The 21,847-nt window shown below is 37.2% G+C and overlaps 1 protein-coding gene across 10 annotated transcripts in view; it reads right to left on the bottom strand.

Annotated features, from left to right (window-relative positions):
- The window catches only part of CEP63 (centrosomal protein 63), a 58,288-nt gene that overhangs the window by 18,786 nt on the left and 17,655 nt on the right, over positions 1–21,847 (bottom strand). For 8 of the 10 annotated variants that reach the window (XM_020986087.2, XM_020986086.2, XM_078146763.1 and 5 more), the window contains 3 exons: positions 12,523–12,618; positions 11,955–12,077; positions 9,002–9,115 (listed from right to left, as the gene is read on the bottom strand). In XM_020986087.2, coding sequence (XP_020841746.1) covers positions 9,002–9,115; positions 11,955–12,077; positions 12,523–12,618 — 333 coding nt within the window. The remainder of the gene's footprint in view (positions 1–9,001; positions 9,116–11,954; positions 12,078–12,522; positions 12,619–21,847) is intronic. The other 2 variants (XM_078146762.1, XM_078146767.1) reach the window with 1 other exon arrangement.

The raw sequence follows: 21,847 nt of genomic DNA, 5'->3' as shown, positions 1-21,847 counted from the left end.
TAATCCTCATTCTTTTCAACATCTCTTCAGACAACCCTTTCCTCTTGGATATTCACTCCTCTTTGGATTTCTGGGATACAATGTTCTTGGTTCTCCTAACTACATGATTATTCCTTCTAAACTTTCTTTGTTGGTTCATTATTCATGTCATGCTACTAACTATAAGTACACCCCAATTCCTTGTCCTGAGCCCTCTTCTCTTTTCTCTCTCTACTCCCTCACTTGGTGACTTCATCCGCTCCCATGGGTTCAATTATCATCACTATGCAGGTAACACCTAGATCTGTAGGAGCCCTCGTCTTTCTCCCAAGATCCAGTCTGGCATTATCAACTGCCTTCTGGATATTTCGTTTTTGTTGTTGTTGTTGCTAGGCAATGGGGTTCAGTGACTTGCCCAGGGTCACACAGCTAGTAAGTGTTAAGTATCTAAGGCCAGATTTGAACTCAGGTCCTCCTGACTCCAGGGCTGGTGTTCTATCTACTATGCCACCTAGCTGCCCCATAATATATGAATTTTTTTCCCTTTTTTTTTAAGGCAATTGGGGTTCAGTGACTTGCCCAGGGTCACACAGCTAGTAAGTTTCTGAGGCCACATTTGAACTCAGGTCCTCCTGACTCCAGGGCTGGTGCTCTGTCCACTGAGCCACCTAGCTGCCCTTAGATATTTCAAACTGGATATCCCATAGCCACCTCAAATTCAACATGTCCAAATAGGACTCATTCTTTTTCCGTCCCAAACACACCCCTCTTCTGAATTTCTCTATTACTATCAAGAGCACCATCATCCTCTCAGCCACCAAGGTACATAAACTCAATATTGTCCTTGACTCTTCACCCAAAGTGAGAGACCATCAGTTGTCAAATCTTGTCTCTTCTCTCTCCATATCATTTCTCATATATGACCCCTTCTCTAATTCAGGCCATCATTATTTCTTCTTTGGATTATTGCGCAGGTCTCCTAATTGGTCTCACTACCTCAAATTTCCAATCCATTCTTCACACAGCCACCAGTTATTTTCCCAATGTGCAGATTTGACCATGTTACCTGGCCCCACTCAATAAACCCCAGTAACTCTCTATTCCCTCTAGAATCAAATATAAACTCTGTTTAGCCTTTAAAGATCTTCATACTCAGACTCAATCCTATCTTTCCAGCATTCTTTCTTTCTCCCCTACATGCATTTTCCAGTTCAGTCAAACTGACCCACTTACTGCTCTTCACATACATTTCACTTCCCATTTCCATGTCTTTGCACTACCTATCCCCCGTGTCTAAAATACTTTCCTTCTTACTCTCCTCCCACCTCTTGAAATCCCTGGTGTCCTTCATTCAGCTCAGGCACCACCTTCTCCATAAGGCCTTTCCTGCTCTCCTACCCCTAGAAGTTAGTGTCTTCCCCTCCTGTATCTGTTATGCATAGGTTTTGTATATACTGATACACATTGATAAATCGTATGTACACATACATACACATACATACACACACACACTCATGTCTCACCCACTAGAACATAGATTCTGTGAGGGAAAAGCCTTTTACTTTTGCCTTCTTAAAAAAAAAATCCCTACTATGCCCAAAGGGCTATAAAACTGTGCATATCCTTTGACCCAGAAATACCACTTCTAGGTCTATATCCCAGAGATCATACAAATGGGAAAAGGGCCCATATGTACAACAATCTTTACAGTAGCTCTTTTTGTGGTGGCAAAGCATTGGAAATTGAGAAGATGCCCATCAGCTGGGGAATGGCTGAGCAAGTTGTGGTACATGAATGTAATGATGAGCAGGCAGACTTCAGAAAAACCTGGAAAGACTTGTATGGACTGATGCTGAGTGAAGTGAGCAGAACCAGGAGAATGTTATACACAGTAGTAGCAACATTGTGCAATGATCAATTATAACAGACTTAGCTCTTCTCAGCAATACAAGGATCTAAGACAATTCCAAAAGACTCATGACGGAAAATGCTATCCACATCCAGAGAAAGAACTACGGAGTCTGAATGCAGATCGAAGCATACTATATTCACTTTTTTTTTCCTTCTCCTGGTTTTCCCTTTTGTTCTGATTCTTCTTTCACAACATGACCGATGTGGAAATATGTTTAACATGATTGTACAAGTATAACCTATATGATTGTTTGCTGTTGTGGGGAGCAGTGGGAAGGGAGGGAGAAAAATCTGGAACTCAAATTTTTTAAAAAATAAATGTTGAAAACTCTCTTTACATGTAAGTGAGAAAAAATGAAAGGCTATTAAGTGGGGAAAAAAGATACTTAGCACACGGCACAGAGTTCTAGTGCACAGTGCAAGGGTTCTTAAACTGGAGTCCACAAACTTTTTTAAAAAAACATTTTGATAACTGCTGTATTGTATGTTATGCATTTAAAAACATTCTGAAAAGGAATATGTGTGTGTACGTACAAATATATTCAAATCTGCCATGAGATACTGTTTCAATTCAAACACACTCAAACACAAAATTCAAGTCAAACACGTAACAGTTTTTTACCAAATGCACTTACACAGTACTAAGGGCTTTTGTAGTGACATGTATGAGAGATGGAGCTAAATATAGCCTATCAAGAAGGTGTTTTCCACGTACAACTGTCCTGAATTTAGTACCTATACAAGAAATCACATCATGTAAATACAGCAAAGCAAAGGAAAGTGTTGCACTTAAGTCTGGAAGACCTGCATTCAAATCTCACTGCTGACCCTCACTATGTGACCCTGAACAAATCATCTGACCTCCACATTCTTCAGGCAACTTCTTAGGACTTATGTATTACATAATAGATGGATTTCAAAATGGAAGGAGCTCCAACAATAGGATTTCATCACAGTGAAGAAATAATATCCTTTGTAAATTCATGTAAAATAGGTCACATACTACTGTAGAAGCATTTAAACCAAGTCTATACAAACTCACACTATTTATTTGGATTATATTGACTAAATTGCTCAGCAATATAGGCTTTAGTTCCTGAAGATTTTATTGAATTACAAGCTTTTTTTGGGTTAGGACTGTTTCTAAAGGCCCTAATATTTGATAGCATTTTTTCCTCCAAGGAACTGATCAGGCACCCACAAATTCTGCATAAAAGGATGAATTGAACATTCATGTTAGTATGTGAAACCATCATTCACATGTCAGTATGTCCTCTACTTATTTGCTTTATATTCTTGCTGCCTTGACTCTTGGTTTATCCTGACGATTCCTCAATATAATTTCTGTTCTTGGATACTGCATGTTGCCCTAATCAATTTTCTTGGTGTTCTAACTTCCATCCTTTCCAATAGAAATGACACTTCACATGATCCTAGATCTGCCTGCAGCAGCCAGACAAAATAAATCTAAATGTGCTTCCACATGACAGACCTTCAAGTATTGGAAGATGGCCATCATGTCTTACCAAGTTTTTCCTGTTCCTGGCTAACTACCTAACTGCCCCTTCAAATAATCTTCATATGACATAGTTTTAAGATGCCTCACCCACCTGGATACGCACCAGTTAATTAAATAATGTCCTAGTAAATATTGTGCCCAGAACTAAACCCTCAAGTCTAGATAGGGTCTGAATAGAAAAGTTCAATGAAATAATTTCTTCCTTCATTATGGCCACCATTCATCTATTAGTGTCCTTTATGACTTTTATGGTAGCTACTCTATAGTGTTGACTCACATTTAACTTGCAGTCAGTTATCATCTCGACACGATTCTTTATCTAGTCATGTCTTCTCTCCTATTATGTATCTGAACAATTTTCTTTTATACCTAAATTCAGGATTTTATGTTTATCCTTATTAAGTTTCATCTTGTTAAATTCTGACAGTCCAGATGGCATATATTCTTAAGATTAAGTTACTAACACACTGATTTAACAGAAATGCTTAGTTCTATTTTCTTTTATTAGCACATTTAAAAAGGAGAATGACTTATAAAATGTTCAGTTCACTTTAAAAGTTAAACATTTGCCACCAACAGACTTTTTTTTTTTAAACTAGAAATCAGAAATCTTATCTGCTGTCTGGCCTGCCTGTATGATATTGGCTCCAGAAGGGGATCGATTAAAAGCACACCTTTATAGCAGTATAACAGTCAGAAGAGACACTGACTTAAAGAAAGAGGAAAGCAGAAAAGTAAATCACAAGATGGGAGAAAAAGACAAAAGCTGAAGGCTGAGGAGCTAAAAGCAGCAGAGGAGGTATGAGGGGAAATACAAGAGGCGAGGCATTTTTTGTACTCTTTGTTTTGTGTGGTCCCAAATGCAGCAAAACTGTGAAAGCCAGGTCATCAAGGGCACCATGACACAAGAACCAAGGATTTGCCTTAAGAGATTCCCAGTATAAATCAATGGCACTTGCCAGCATCAACTCTTCCTAAAGTCTCCATCAGTGTCAGCTCCAATTCCATCAGTACAAACTACCTCTTTGCAGGAGTTTCTACTCAGCAATAGCTTCAGGAACCCATTAACGGTAAAATTCTCAGCAAGAATCTGCCAGTGTCTGTTCTGATAAGAGTCAATACGAGCATCTACCAATATTGTAGTCACTTCAATTAATGCTATTACATTAATACTAACAAAATAATAAAAAAAAATTTTAAATCAAAATTACTGCTCAATTCATTTCCAAATCTTAAAAGAAGGTTGTGATTTGAGTAAGATGCTGTTAAAATGTACACAATTAGTGATGAATTTAGAATTTGTTCTTGAGTGGTTAGCTAAATATTTCAAAAGAAATATGCGTTCTAAACTCTAATGTTTTAATTTTAGGAGGTAAAGATTTTGTGTTTTGTGGCAATGACCTTGGTTTTTAAAATATTTCTTAAATTTCCCCCAAATATTTCAATGTATAGTATTTAAATCCTTCTTATTCTCTCCCTACTACCATTTAGTTCACTCATCCAAACTGAATCTGTATTTTGGAACCGTCACCAATTTGAACAAAGGTTGTTTTATCTTAGGCACTGGTAAAATGTCTGATGTAATAACTGCTTAATAAATACTTGTGGATCAATTCTCATCAATTCAGGAAAAGATTCACTTATAAAATACACAACACACTTCTCAATTAACCATATTAATCAGAAAAACAGTGTGTTAAAAGTTATTCATACATTTATATTTGGCTCAGAGAGGTATTTGAATATAAGTAGAAACAAGGCTCCTTTTCCCACATTCCCTGCAAAGACCTAATTTCCTGAGAGATAGGGAACATAAAAGGCTACAACTAATTACCCAGTATTTATTAATAGACATTGCCCAGCTCCCTATACTGGAGCATTTGGCTGGCAACCTAAGGCAAATGCCCCTCATACGTAAAGAATCTGCCTCTTATTCCCCAACCCTGTATGTCTATGTCTGGACATATCCCTTTACTCACTTTTCAAACAGCCTATTATGAACACATGATACTCTTCCTAATGTCTGCCCAAAGAAGGATATATAAGAAGATCCACCAGCCCCAGATACAACTGATTAGCTGAGTAAAGAATACATATCACACGTAATCATTACCTGTTACTCAATTCCCTTAAAATGAGTTTTAAATCTTAGATACTTTGGTCCTCTATAGTGGTTCTCTGTTTGCCTTACTATAATGAATGAAACAATCACATTCTTCAGTGTGAGGCTGGGGACTTAAAATACATCTTTCTGGCCAAGAATCTCAAAGAAAATAATGAAAAAAGTGGGAAGGAGAGAGGCCTAGCAGTACCAGATCTCAAACTATACTACAAAGCAGTAATTATTAAAATGATTTGATACCGGTTTAAAAAATAGAGGTCAGGGGCAGCTAGGTGGCGCAATGGATAGAGCACCGGCCCTGAAGTCAGGAGGACCTGAGTTCAAATCTAGCCTCAGACCAAACACTTGACACTTACTAGCTGTGTAACCCTGGGCAAGTCACTTAACCCCAACTGCCTAAAAGCAAAAAAAAAAAAATTTAAAAATTTTTTAAAAATTAAAAAAATAAACAGACTAGATACACAACAGCTAAAAGCAAATGAACCTAGTAACATGATAAATCCAAAGACTCCAACTACCAGAATAAGGAGTCATTATTCAACAAAAACTTCTGGGAAAAATGTTAACAGTCTGACAGAAATCAGATACAAAGCAAGATCTCACACCATATACTAAGATAAGCTCCAAATAGATACATGACTTAGACATAAAAGATCCCATCACACACACACACACACACACACACACACACACACACACACACACACACACACACACACACACACACGGCATGGAAGAATATGCTTTTCACAACTATGGATAAGGGAAGAGTTCATGACCAGCAAAGTAAGGGACAGAGAAGACTGGAGAAAATGAAATGTTCAATTTTGATCACACAAGGTCTTAAAAAGTTTTTGTACAAACAAAATCAATGCAGTTAACATTAGAAGGGTAACAGTTCACTGGAGGAAAACAATCTTTGTAGAAAGTTTTTCTGATAAAGATCTCCTTTCCAAGATTTAGCAGAAACCAGTTCAAATTTAAATGAACAACAGCCATTTCCCAATTTGTAAATGAACAAGCAGTTTTCCAAAGAAATCCAAGCTATCAACCATAAAATGGAAAAAAAAAATTTCCAAATCACTTACAGCTAGTTAAATGGATATTTTTAAAACTCTGAGATTACACCTCATTCACCAGATTAGCAAAACTCACAAAAAAAGAAAATGACAAATGTGGGAAAAGCTACAGAAAAACAGGCATATTAATGTTCTGTTGGTGTAGCTGGGAATTATTCCAGGTATTTTGGAAAGCAATTTGGTGTTATACTCCCAAATTTAATAAATGGTACATGCTCTTTGACCCAGCAATTGAAAAAAAATTATTTGGAAAAACAAAAAGAATATAGCAGCTATTTTTGAAATGGCAAAGAACTGAAATCTAAGGGGATACCCATTAGTTGGGAAATGGTTGAACAAATTACGGTATATCAATGTAACAGGATGTTACTGTACAAATGACAAAGAGATTTTTTTGGAGAAATCTGAGATTTGTATGAACTAACACAGAGTGAACTGAGCAATGAAACAGAAGAATAATTTATGCAATAACAGCACCATAAAGACATACAACTTCAAAAGAGTTAAGAATTCTGGTCAATGTAATGACCAACCATAATTAATTCCAAAGGACCAATGATGAATCACGCTACCTATCTCCTAACAGAGAGGACTCCAAATGTAAAACAAGACATACATTTTTGCACATAGCCAACGCAGGAATTTGATTTGCTTGACTATGCATATTTGTTACACAGATTTTCTTTTATTTTTCCTTTTAGAGAGAGGGTCTTGAAGGAGGATGGGGGTTAGAGATAGGATAGCAGGAGGGAAGAAAGGAAAGAAGGAAATTAAAGCATTTTTAATGCAGAGAAGAGAACTGAAGGAAGATAAGAAGGAATCACAAACAAGACAATTTTAAAAGTTCTATGTTGACTTTATTATATACTTAAAATGAGAAGCAAGCTGTTCATTATAAGAGACTCATAGTTGCACAATCCTCTTTTTCTGTTCTATGTATATGGAAATGCTCACTTTATTCGGTTTAAGTTCAGAATATAAAAATTAAAATAAAAAACCCATACCTTTCTGAGGAAGTAGAGATAAAAGAATATATAGTAGAAGATAAGAACAAGTATCTTTGACATTTTTGAAATTAACAATATACTAGAACCCTGTATAAAGGTAATGCAATTGTAGCCCTAAATCAGAATTTTTTTCCTACATTTTTGGGAGCAGCAGAGAAATAACCCCTCCAAAAGCTAATATTTGGGATTTTTTTTAAACAACAACAATATTTTAAAGGATTTGGCATCCACTCAATCCAATTTTGTATAGCTGCAACATTTACAATATTATCCAATGTGAATTGACTTTATAATGAGGACTGAAAAGCATCACTAAATTGCAAAAAGATTCAAATAGGTTCAGATATTTACTAATTTTTGAAAGATTTTCAAGAGATATAAAACAAAGATTCTTCTAGTTTTGTAACATGAAATCACTTCTTGTAGGAACATAATTAATTAGACTAGGCCTAAGTAGTACAAATCAAACCTATAAACGTGGAGGTTTTGTTTATAAGTCTTTCTCTTTTCCTCCCCCCAGGGGCTACAGTAAACAAGGGTTTCATTTACATCAACAAAGTACTTAAGTGCGATTTCTAATCAATAATATAAATAATCTACTGATGAATGATTGAGAAATAATAGTAAAAACTGACCTCTACTAGAGTTCTACCACCCCATGAAAGGGAAAAGAATGTCTACTGAGCTATGGCGTTCCAGACAAAGGAAGGTAGCAGCTTTCAGTCACTTGGTTAAGAGGAACATCTTCATTATTCCCAGTAACTGGAGTTATTACCCCACCACAGCTTGGCTCAGTTGGACCTGTCTCTGCTATCCCTAGAAAATGTAACAGTCTTCAAAGATGTCTGTATTTCAAGCATGCTACAGAATGAAAAGGCTGAAAAGCACTATCTTAAAACACTGCTTTTCATACTTATTTGAGCAGTCCTCCATAAAAAAGTCCATAACTCATCTTTTAGGTACAATCACTGATGTAGATTACAACCACTTAAAACTGATTTGCCTGGTTTCTGTTTCAGTATTGTAATGTATGTTAAAAGGCTGGAAAACAGAAAAGGAACCTATACTACTAGGCTTTCTCCACTTCCAAATGTGACACTGTACAAAACCTAATTACTTGTTTGTAATATAGAAGGAACAAAGTCATAGAAAAAGTTGGTTCATCCTATTTTCTATTTTCCCTATTATAGTAACTCAAGATAGTAATAAGCAAAGTCTATGGGATAAGAGATAAAAATGGAAAAAAGCTGACACTCCTGTAGCCACTACATAAATATACCTGTCCAAAGTGGAAAAGCAGAATCTACTCTGGCATATAGATATGTACCAATTTAAATTAAAATGACCCAAATTTTACATCACTTTTTAAATGTTTTAACTCTACCTGAATAATCTCTGACTGTTCAGCCAAAGCTTTCCTTTGTGCCTCCAGAGACACCACCTGTTGCTGATAAATCATTCTCTGCTTCTCCCATTCTAGTGATTTCTGACGGAACTCCTGCAAAGGCAACCAGGACAGTTGACTTGTAAATGCACTGCCTCTTGTCACTACTTCCAAGTTTACTCTTACTCTAATTACTACCCCCCACCCCCATCCCTTGACAGAGGTGGACCTTTTTCCACAGCAGGGATGCCATTATTCAGTCATCTGATGTAGTTATACATCATATATCTCATCTCCTCATATACTGTGCCTCTGGATTTCTGTCTTCCCAAATTTAACACTCTATTTATTGCTGAAGTGTATGATGTAGGGATGCTGAATACTATTTGACTCATGTCTAGTTTTATAAATTTGCTGCCACCTAAGGGTTAATTGTCATAATTATCTAGTTTTCAAGGAAAAACTGTCAAGATAAAATTTAGTAATTCTTTTTTGAAACCAGTTATCAGTTATTTATGACTCAAATATTAAACAATATATGGAAAATGAGAATTCAACAGTAACTAAAATACCATGAAGCCAGCCAGCCTCTGGTGGTTATGGTTATGGGAACAATTTGAAACACCAAGTAAACTCACCTAACAGCCATATCTTATAGGCTCCCTAAACATTTTCCATGATTCCTTGAGTCTGCAAGTCTCATCTACTCTATGTCTCTACATTATAAGTTTATAGATGTTAGAAAGGTAAAGAGCAAAAATTCCAGGTAGTAGTGATGAGTTCCTTAGCATTCTTAGCATTCCAGAAGCTGCTACAGCTAGGAGAATTTTTAAGTACCCATAATAAAGATGAAGAAGGAAGAAGGGAGTCACCAAGAAGCAGATAGTTCCAAACAAGCACAAATCTTAACAATGCTATAAGACGTGTTCCTCTGTTTTTCATGTTCTTGCCAGCTAGTAGAGCCACAGAGAGCTGGGTGACCCAAAGTAATCTTCCATTGGCAAAACAGTGCAAGAATATTTCTGAACTTCAAAATTTTAAACTCATAAAATTTTACACTGAAACAGCCCTTAGAAGGTCACTGAGTCTAACTTCCTTTTTTTTTAAAGGCAATTGGGATTAAGTGACTTGCCCAGGGTCACACAGCTAGTAAATGTCAAGTGTTTAGTCTGAGGACGGATTTGAACTCAGGTACTCCTGACTTCAGGGTCGGTGCTCTATCCACTGCACTACCTAGCTGCCCCTGAGTCCAACTTCCTCATTTTACAATGAATGGTTCAAGTTACTTAACAGTAATAATAATACAGCAGCTTACAATTATATAACATTTTCCTCATTTATAAAGTGCTTTCCAAAAACTGTCATTTGATCCTCACAAAAATCCTTATATAATTGCTGTTATTTCCACTTTAGGGATAAGGAAAGAGATTCAGGAGACAAAAATGACATGACCATGCCCAAGGTCAGAGTCAGGGCTTAAACTCGGGTCCTCTATGACCAAATCTGTCTGTTCCTCTTCCCCCTTACATTGCACTGCTGCCAAGCCAAATAGCAGTCAAATATGGGCTAGAACCCAGGTTTTCTCATTCTCAGAGCAGTGATAAACTGCATAAGAGAAAGTAGAATCCCAGTCTGGTGCCATCTGTAAGAAGTTCCTCCTCCTCCCTGTCTGAGTAATCTCTAGTAAGAACTGTCATCATGTAGGAAAAGCCTGGAAAACCAGAGATGCGTGTGAAGTCCATATGACAGTTGACTAAATGAAACAAAAAGGGAAACTCTGAAACTCTGTGACCTTTACTTACCGTATTCTATGGAACAGCGCAATCTCTGTACCAGTTTCCTCTTTTGTAAAACGGGAATAATAACGGCACCTATCTCTCAGGGTTGTTATAAAATGAGAGAATATTTCTAAAGCATCAATAAATGCTATCATTATTATTATTATCTCCCCCTCACCATATCTTCATATTAATTCTTTAATTCTTTTCTTCCCATTTGAAATTTTCATAACTATCTATTTTCTATGTACAAAGCACAATTCTAGGTGTTGGGGATGTAAAAAGATCAAACAAAAGATATGGTCTCCACCTTCTTACATTTTAAAAATCTAGTGGGGGTGAGGGAGACATGCCACATACACAGTTATAATACAAAACAGTATATAGATACATAAGGCAGGGAGGATTTATGGTGCTGAGGACAACTGGCAGGGAGGAGCATTAATGACTGAGGAGGGAGTGAATCCAGGATTACTGGGAGATAAGCTTTGGAAGGTAAGGTAGTGCTAGACTGCCAAAGGCTCTGAATTCCAACCTAAGGTACCTGAATTACTGAAGTTTTGAGAAGTGGAGTGATATGTTCAAATGAATATATAAGGAAGGTTGATCTGTCAGCAGTGCAATGAATGGATGGATCAGAGGAAGGAGAGAGTAGACTTTAGAAGTCTGGTAAGGAGGCTGTTGCAATAGTCTAAGTGGATAGTAAATGAAAAAGTCCAATCTCATCACCACCATGTTCTCCTCCCCACAGGCAATTCCACCTCAAAAAAGATCTTAGGGCTTTAGGTAAATTTTTTGAAACTGTTTAAAAGTAACTATTTGGCCACCTTGATGGTCATGAGATCTATATTCAAAAAATATTTTTCTAAAATTGAACTTTTTAAAAACAAAATAAATTTGAAAATAGCTCCTCTTCCACAAAAGAAGCTTTAATAGACAAATACAATACTTTATAGATACTAATCATGAGTGCATCCTAACCAATTGGTACGGTTGGGGTACTGACCCCAAAGTGACCATATGGTGACAGAAGGTGCAAAGTAACTTGCTCACTCTAAATTTTCTTACCTGTAAATAGAACTGATGATGAGAACTCAGTTTCAGGAAATACCACTTCTTCCCAAATTATTATCCTGTATGAAGATTAATAATCACCATGAACAAAATCATCATACCTCTATTTTTCCATTTAACCTCTCCATTTCAGATGAGTCTTCCCTGTGACTTTTGGTGCCACCTCTGGATTCTCTTATCTGCTTTTTCTGAAGCTTTTCATAGCCTTTCTTTAGTCTGGTTAGCTGTGAAGACAGTCAATTTCATTGCTTATCAAATGCCTAATCATTTGAACTAGGTCTAAGAGTTTAAAAGTGGTACCAGCGGAATATATTAAATATGCCAGCATACATAGGTAATTATATTAAAAGAAGTTCAAATAGTTAATATCACCATTAAAAGAAGTGTAGACAGCATGTCATAAATGCAAAGTTTTTTTCAATTAAATAAAGGAATACAAGGCATAAAAAAAAAAGAATTTAATATTTCTGTTAAGACCCAAGAAACCTACCAAGAAAATTAAAATTTATTTTCTGCCCTCTAGGACATACCAAACAACTGAGTGAGGGGAGGTGAAGGATAAAGGTTTTTAGCCCTATCTTCCAGATCACTTTAAAAAGCTCCCACAAGTAAACAATAAATAAATAAATCCACTAAATCCAAAAAGCAAATTAGTGAACATTTACTCACCTCTTCCTGAAGTTTCTTTAATTCCTGTTTGTATTCTATGGCCATTTCTTGCTTGGTTTTATCAAGTTCTTCCATCTGCTGATGCAACATCCCAACCTAAAGAAAGAGATGGGTGGGGTTTTAATATTAAAAAGAAAAAAAAAACCTACAGAGCTACATAACAAAGGAAAGAGCCTACATATACAACATCTCATATATTTGTATAACACTCCACTTATCAAAAAAAAAACTTCCAATACCATTAATAATTGAGATTGGAGCCATGAACCTAAAAGTAGATAGAGTCAGTATCCACAGCAAAACAATCACAAAATCCAAGAATTTTACTTCTAGGACATGTGTGACTTACTACGAAAAAGTAAATTAGGAGGAGGTGATAACAAGAGGTAACAGACAGCCTAACAATAAGAGAGAAGAAAAAGAGAAAGAAGGAAAGAAAGAAGATAGTTAAACCACAAAAAAAAAAAACCCAAAAACCCACACATTTGAATCTACCCACTCCATCTTCCCTCTTCAGGCTATAAATTACAAAACAAGTTAGGACAATACATTGAAGTATTTGGTTCCACCTGAATGAGAAACTTTATCAGTGTTTAATTCTGAATTTCAAAACAATGTCCTGTACAGATGTCCTTTTTTACACCATTCTGACCAAAGGCCTAACCACTTTCTGAGAGGAAGCTGGACCAAAGTTTAAGAAGAAACTCTATAAATTACCTGAAAATGGAGTTAGGTTATAATTGAACTTAGAACAGAAATAGTTTATTCTAACTTAGTTCATTCATTGTCTCTATCCTTGACCAGTGAATTGCTTAGGAAAAGATTCCACGGTGTACCAACAATTTAGTGAATCAAATCTATGAACTGAAATTTGACTTGAGCTCTGTAACTATATTTTATTTTATTATAGAATTTTATCTTTGGGAATATCATATATTTTAACTTGACAATGGTTTGTGTAACAGAGAATTAAAGACAGGATGCATTTCCTCTCTTTCTAATCAAAGACTAGAAATACAATGATTTGATCAATAGATTTTTTTTTTGGCAAGCTGTACTCAAAATGCAAGTACTGAATTTTTTTCTCTTCCACAGGAACAAACCACCTCAGATGTCTCAACAGGCCTTGAGGGCACTGATTCATGCAAAAGAATATAATAAGTGATGTTCATAATGATGGGGAAAAGTTTAACTGTGCTTGGCAAATTCTGTTTAAAATAACATGTAATGCTACAAAACACTTTAGAAATATTTCCAGAGGGCACTTTTGAAAGTAACAGGTTGGGAGGGTGGAGCCAAGATGGCAAAGTGAAAGCAGTGACTTGCTTGAGCTCTCCCCCAAACCCCTCCAAATACCCATAAAAAATGGCTCTAAACAAATTCTAAAGCAGCAGAACCCACAAAAAGACAGAGTGAAAAAAATTTCCAGCCCAAGACAACCTACATAATTGATCAGAAAGGTATATCGCGCTGGGCAGGTAGAGGAGCACAGTTCAGCATGGGTGCGCAGGCCTCAGCCAACCTAGAGCAAGCCTCAAAGGACTGAATCACGGGCAGCTGTGGAGGTTTCCAGACTCCTCAATCCACCAATGCCAAAGACAACTTAGAAGATCAGTGGAAAAAGTCTGTTTCTGCAGTGCTGAGAGAGGAACGTAGGGTCTCAGATCCAGTTCCCCAAGAGCGTGGCCCGGGGGGGGGGGCGGGACGACAGCTGCCTCCTGAGCTTCTAGCCCACAGACTGAGGGGGAATCCAGTGGCTAATCAGAGAGGGATTGCAGGAATCTCTTTGCCAGTGCTGAGGCAGGAATCTCTTGCTTTGCCCGTGTTTGGATCTGGGTCACAGTTCTGGGCGGTGGTCCTGGGGTAAGGAAGAATGCTGTAGTGGTGGAGCTTGTAGTGATTGTAGAAAGGAAATCCTCCTCACAGTTACAGGACAGAAAGGAGTACTTGTGGTCACTAACAGACCAGAGCACAGGCCAGGAAAGAAGTAAACACCTTGCCCCTTATCATACCACCTTGGAAGAATTGAAAATTTATAGGTCCCTACAAGTATCTCTGAAAACAGATGTACAAACCCCTGAAGCTTGGGACAGTACATTCTCCACATTGGAAGCAGACTCTTACCTTAACAAAGAGTTTAAAACTCAAGTAACTGGCTGGGATCAAGAGCAAGCAGTGCAAAAAGAGTCAGACTATATTATCTTACTTTGGTGACAAAGAAGATCAAAATATACAACCAGAAGAAGACAACAAAGTCAAAGCTCCTACATCCAAAGCCTCCAAGAAAAATATGAATCAGTCCCAGGCCTTGGAAGAGCTCAAAAGCGATTTTAATAAGAAGTAAGAGGAAAAACTGGAAGAGAAATGAGAGTGATGCAAGAAAATCATGAAAAACAAGTCAACAGTTTGCTAAAGGACACCCCAAAAAAATACTGAAGAAAATAACACCTTAAAAAATAGCCTAACCCAAATGGCAAAAGAGGTCCAAAAAGCCATGAGGAGAAGAATGCCCTAAAAGCAAAATTGGCCAAATGGAAAAGGAAGTCCAAAAGATTACTGAAGAAAATACTTCCTTAAAAATCAGAATAGAGCAATTGGAAGCTAGTGACTTTATGAGAAATCAAGATACTGTAAAACAAATCCAAAAGAATGAAAAAATAGAAGACAATGTGAAATATCTCACTGGAAAAACAACTGACCTGGAAAATAGATCCAGGAGAGAGAATTTTAAAATTATCTGAAAGCCATGATCAAAAAAAAGAGCCTAGACATCATCTTTCAAGAAATTATCAAGGAAAACTGCCCTGATATATTAGAACCAGAGGGCAAAAATAGAAATTGAAAGAATCCACCAATCTCCTTCTGAAAGAGATCCCCAAAGGAAAACTCCTAGGAATATTATAGCCAAATTCCAGAGTTCCCAGGTCAAGGAGAAAATATTACAAGCTGCCAGAAAGAAACAATTCAAGTACTGTGCAAACACAATCAGGATAACACAAGATTTAGCAGCTTCTACATTAAAGAAGGCAGAGCATGGAATATAATATTCCACAGGGCAAAGGAGATAGGATTACAACCAAGAATCACCTACCCAGCAAAACTGAGTATAATCCTTCAGGGGAAAAAATGGTCATTCAGTGAAATAGAGGACTTTCCAAGCATAATTGACTTTCAAATACAAGACTCAAGTGGAACATGAAGAGGTAAACAGGAAAGAGAAATCATAAGAGACTTATTAAGGTTGAACTGTTTACATTCCTGCATGGAAAGATGATATTTATAACTCATGAGACCTTTGTCTCGTAGTAAGTCAGTATTAGGGTAGTTGGAGGAAAAAAAATTATATGTATGTAGGTAGATAGATAGATAGATAGATAGATAGATAGATAGATAGATAGAGGGCACAGGGTGAGTTGAAGATGAAGGGGTCGTATCTGGAGAATAAAATTAAGGGATGAGAGAGGATTATACTTGGAGAAGAAGAAAGGGAGAGGTAGAATGGGGTAAATTATCTCACAAAGAAAAAAAAACAGAAAAGAAAAGTCTCTTACAGTGGAGGGGAAACAGGGGAAGGTGAGAGGGAATGAGTGAATCTTATTCTAATAGGATTTGGCTTATGGAGGGAATAAGATACACATTCAATTGGTTATGGGAATCTGTCTTACCTACAGGAAAATAGGGGAGAAGGGGACAAGAGACAGGGGATGATAGAGAGGAGGGCAGATTGGGAAAGGGGGTAATCAGAAACAAATACTTCTGAGGAGGGACAGGGTCAAAAGAAAGAATAGAATAAATGGGAGGGCAGGATAGGATTAAGGGAAACAGAGTTAGTTTTTCACATGTCTACTATGGAAGTGTTTTGCATAACTGCACATGTATAACCTATATTGAGTTGCTTGCCTTTTCAATGAGGATGTGTGGGGAGGGAGGAAGTGAGAAAATTTGAAACCTAAAGTTTTAAAAACATATGCTTAAAAAAATGTTTTCACATGCTACTGGGAAATAAGAAATACAGGAAATGGGGTACAGAAGTCTATACTGCCCTACAGGAAAATAGAAGGGGAAGGGGATAAGAGAAGAAGGGGAGAGATAGAAGAGAAGACAGACTAGGGGAAGGGATATTCAGAATGCATGCCATCTTGGGGTGAAGGGAGGGGTGGGATGGGGTGAAAATTTGGAACTCAAAATCTTGTGGAAGTAAATATTGAAAACTAAAAATAAATAAATTTATATTTAAAAAAAAAGAAATATTTCCATCAAGTGATTATTATAATCATTGGTTTAAAACATGCAACCTTCTATCTAAAAAAATTAGGTTATGTGAAATGTTATAAAAATAGTGTATTTGTATATGCAAATGTGCTCCTCTTCAATCTCCCACCCTATTACTAGATATCAAGAACATTAAAAGTTATTAAATGTTATATTCACATCCCTAAAGTCAGTCACACTTAAAAGAGTGGTGGCCCATGGTAATAAAGAGGTAGAGAAAAGAAGATCTAAATAACTAGAGAAATATTCGTTGCTCGTGGGTAGGCCAAGACATTACAAACAAGAAAATAGTTAATTTAGAGGAACAAAAGGTCAAGAATCTCAAGGGAAATAATAAAAGAAAAAGTGGGAAGGAAGGAGGCCTAGATCTCAAACTATACTTCAGTAATCATCAAAAAAGATTTGGTACTGGTTTAAAAAAGAGAGGTCAGTTAATAGAACACAGTAAATCAGACAGAAGCAAAGGAGCATAGTAACCAAGTATTTAACAAAAACCAAAGATCCCAATTACTGGGGTAAGAAATCACTATTTGAAAAAAAACTAATGGGAAAACTAGAAAGCAGTTTGGCAGAAACTAGGAATAAACCAACATCTCACATCACATGCCAACATAAGCTCCAACTGGGTAATGACTTAGACATAAAGGGTGATTTCATAAACACATTAGAGGAGCAGAGAAGAAATTGCCTTTCCAATGTATGCATAGGGGAAAAATTCCTGACCAAACAAGGGATAGAGAGGATCACAGAAGATAAAATATTTAATTTTGATTACATAAGGTTTAAAAAGTTTGCATAAACAAAACCCCCTAATACTCCCAAGTACAATTAAAACCAGATTAAAATATAACTGAGAAATATTTGACAAAACAAATAAAAATATAATAACACAAAGACAATGATAGTTTGAAGTTTTCTAAGTCAATATGCAGCCCATTTCCACTTCATTTTCATGCCACCAGTGGTATCTCCTATCAAAAACAACTGAAAATATGTCCTAAAGAGAAAATCTAAGAATCATGACAAAAAAAAAAAAAGCCCAGAAATCATATATGAAGACATGATGAATAAAAACTGCCCAGATCTATTAGGATCAGAGGGCCAAATGAAAAAGAGAAATAATCCATCAGTCACCTCACTTGAAAGAAACCCTAAAATTTAAACTCCCAATAACAGCATCATAGCCAAAATCAAGACCCTCCAGGTCAAAGAAAAAAAAAATACTGTAAGCAACCAGAAAAAAAAGAAATGAGTTGAAGAACCAAGGTTCCAGAGTTGAGATGACAGAAGACTTGGCAGTTACCATCATAAAGGAGAAGAGGATTTGAAATGCAGTATCTCAAAAGACAAAAAAGGCTTACAACCAAGAATAACTTACCCAACAAAACTGAGTTTAATCCAGGGGAAAACAGATCTTTAATGGGGAAAAAAAAAGACTTCTAAGTATTCTTGATCAAAGTAGTTTCAGTAGAAACTTTGAAATGCAAACAGAGATGAAGTCCATAATTCATTGCTTCACCTCCTAAAATACAGGTCTGACCTTGTTACCCCACCCCACCCCCATACACACTCAATAAACTCCAGTGGCTCCCTATCAACTCCAGGATCAGATCATCTGTTTGGAGTTCAAAGCCCGGTCTTCTTATACCTTAGACATCTTCTTTCTCCCCTCCCCCCCCCAGTTTCAATGGCCTCCTGGCTGTTTCTCCAAGAAGAGCACATGTCTTGACTCCAGGCATTTTCACATGTTGTCACCAATGCCTGGAATGCTCTCTCTCCTCATCCCACCTTCTTTCCAGCTTCCTTCAAGTTCCAACTAAAATTTCTCCCACTTTTCTATAGGAAGCCTTTCCTGATCCCACTTAATCTTTGTACCTTCCCTCTGTTGATTATTTCCAATTAATCCTGTATACAGCCTGTCTGTTCATACTTATTTGCATGTTGTCTTCTCCATTAGACTCTGAGTTCCTTAAGAGCAGGGTCTGTCTTTTACCTTTCTTTGTGAAATGAGCACCAGGCATATAATACACACTCAATAAATATTTACTATGACCTCCTATTCAAAGTTTCTGAAAGTCATTTGTCTGGATCTCTTCATATCATGATACACTTTGCATTGTACTTATCTGAATACAGGTAATTTCCCCAATAGAAAGTAATCTCCTTAATGGTAGGGTTTATCATGGTATCTTACACATACCCTAAAAAATGAAGATTCTGTGATGTCCTGTGGGGAAGTCTCACTGAGATTAACTTCCTCCAGCAATGCAGACTGACACCAAATATTGCATTGCCACTATGCTCTAAAAATAAGAGGTGCTTAATAAATCCCTGGTGCACTGACTTCGAGCCTTTGCTCATACAACTGCCTCTGCTTCAAATGCCCTTCTCCTTCCCCTTATCTTTACTTCCCATCAAAGCCAAGTAAAAGACCTAACTCCTTCTAGAGGCCAGAGTGAGCATGAAGATTTCAATGAGGTCATGAGTCTCAAATGACAACACATAGAAAGCACTTTGCAAACCTTCAAGCACTAAACGTCAGCTATTATTATAGTAATGGCTCTATCTTCTAAAGCACTCCAGAATCCTGATAGCATTTTAGAAAGGAGGAAGGACCTGAAAAAATAACTGTTTCACACAGGCTAAAAGCCACTGATCTAATCCAACATTCATTTTATATTAATAGATTAGGTAATTGAACCCCAAATCTTTCAAGAGACTCACTTAAGTTCAGAATTCCATAAAACACTAGTAATAATAAGGACTAGGTCACAGATTCCTGTTTTCCCAATCCAGTATGCTCTACTAAATCATGTTGTCTATGCCATTAATTTAACACTTAGCAAATACCAGTAGATATTTATTAGAGATACACACATAGACATACACACAAACACTCTTTACCAGACTAACAGTTATTTGAAGGCAAAGACCATAACTTTTTTTTTTTACATCACCAAAGAATTTGGCACAGTACCTTATACTGAATGGTCATTAAATAAAAAAATTTACTGATTGTGAGACCCTGCAGAAGGAGGTTATCTATAAGTGACTGGAAGGTGATACCTGCAAAAAGGAGGAAGGGTAAGAGTGAATGGATGATATTTGAACCTCATTTTCAACTAAACTGGTCAAAGGAAGAAAAAATTACCACACACAGAAAGTTAGCTACAGAAACAGATTTAATTCAATAGGAAAATAGGATGGAAAGAGAAATGGGGGAAGGAAGAATTAGAGAGAGAGGAGACTGTGATATGAAGACAAATGGCAAGAATAAAATATTTATTTTTGAAGGAGTTTATAGTCTACAAGGACACAAAGTATACACAGATAAGCAAATGCAATGTATGTGTGTAGGGACACATATACACACACACATATATACATACAAAACAAATACAATATAATTCCAGTGTGCGGGCACCAACAACTAGAGGAATCAGGAAAGGCCTCTGAAAAGAGATGGCCCTAAACCTGAGTTTTGAAGGAAGGCAGAGCTAATGAGGAAGAGATTTCTAGGGAAGGGTAGTAAGGAGCTGAGTCTTTGAAAAGGCACAAAGGCAGGAGATCAAGCAGCAAGAAGATTCATTTGGTTGGAAAGTAGAGTGAGAGGGAGGAATATATAAACAGCCTGGGAAAATAGACTAATGCTAGATAGCAAAGCACCTCAAATGCCAAACAGAGGACTTTACATTTTATCCTAAGGGCAATGGCTTATGATTTTTACAAACATGAATTTGGCAGCTGTTTGGCAGATGAACTGAAGAGAAGAATGACTGGAGGCAGGGATCCCAATGAAGGGTCTAGGCCAGGGGTGAGGAACCTGTGGCCTCAAGGTCATATGTGGCCATCTAGGTCCTCAAGTATGGCCACAAAACAAATCCCCTTAATAAAAGGATTTGTTCTGTAAAACTTGGACTCAGTCAAAAGGGTGTACCCAAGCACCTAGAAAGCTACATGTGGCCTTCAGGCACAGGTTCCCCACCCCTGGTCTAGGGCAACAAATCAGGAAAGAGGCAATGAGAGCCTAAACTGGGGTGGTTATGGTGAGTGGAGAGGATATGAGAGATCTGATGAGGCGAATCAACAAGACTTGGAAACTGATTGAATAGAGGACAAAGGACAGTGAACAGCTGAAGATGACTCCTAGGTTGCAAAGCTGGAAGACTAGAAGATGGCGCCATGACAGAAAAAGGAAAATATCAAGAGGGTTAGATCTGGGGGAAGATGGATTTAACTTTGGCTATGTTGAGTTTGGGATGCCAATGGAATACACAGGTAGAATAGTCCAGCAAGCAGTTGGATGATTGGTTCTCAAGATCAAGAAAGGAATTAGGGATGAATATATAAATTTGGCAATCATCTGCTTAAAAATAAGAACTGAACCCATATGAGTTGATGAGATCATCAAGAAAGAATACGGATGGTGAACAGAGGAGGGCTTAGGAGAGAATCCTGGCGCATAACCATGCACAGGGGTGGGACGTAGATGATAAACTCTGAAGAGGTGACTGAGAAAGATAGTCTGACAGACAGGAAGAGAACCACAATGAAGCAATATCACAGAAACCCAGGGAGCAGAAAAGGTGTCAATAGTATCAAATGATGCAGAGAAGTCACAAAAAAAAAAGTCATTAGTTTGGCAATAATGAAATGATTAGTGACCTTTAAGAAAGCAAGTTCATTCAAGTAATGAGAACAGAAGCCAGACTGCAAGGGATTGAGGAATGAAAGGCAACTAGTATCATTTTTTTTTTCAAGAGCCGGGCTATTAAAGCAAAAAGAGAACAATAAGGTCAGATGAATGGACTATCTGGCAAATGACCTAGGCTTGTTTGTAGGCAGCAGAAGAGTCTGTGGATAAGAAAAGATTTGAAATTAAGGAGAAAGAAAAGGCCAGGCATGGTGGTGCATTCCCTTCCTATATGGAAGGCTGAGCTTGCCCTTGGGAGTTCTGAGCTACAGTGGGCTACACAGATCAAGTGTCCACATTAAATCTGGCATCAGTATGGTGAGCTGCAATGACTGGGGAGCCAAAGTTTGCCTAAGAAGA

Source organism: Phascolarctos cinereus, unplaced genomic scaffold (assembly GCF_003287225.1).
Source record: "Phascolarctos cinereus isolate Bilbo 61053 unplaced genomic scaffold, phaCin_HiC Scaffold_726;HRSCAF=1367, whole genome shotgun sequence".
In the NCBI taxonomy this organism is placed as follows: Eukaryota; Metazoa; Chordata; class Mammalia; order Diprotodontia; family Phascolarctidae; genus Phascolarctos; species Phascolarctos cinereus.
The sequence above is the reverse complement of the archived record's forward strand: the minus strand, read 5'-3'. Positions and strand labels throughout refer to the sequence as shown.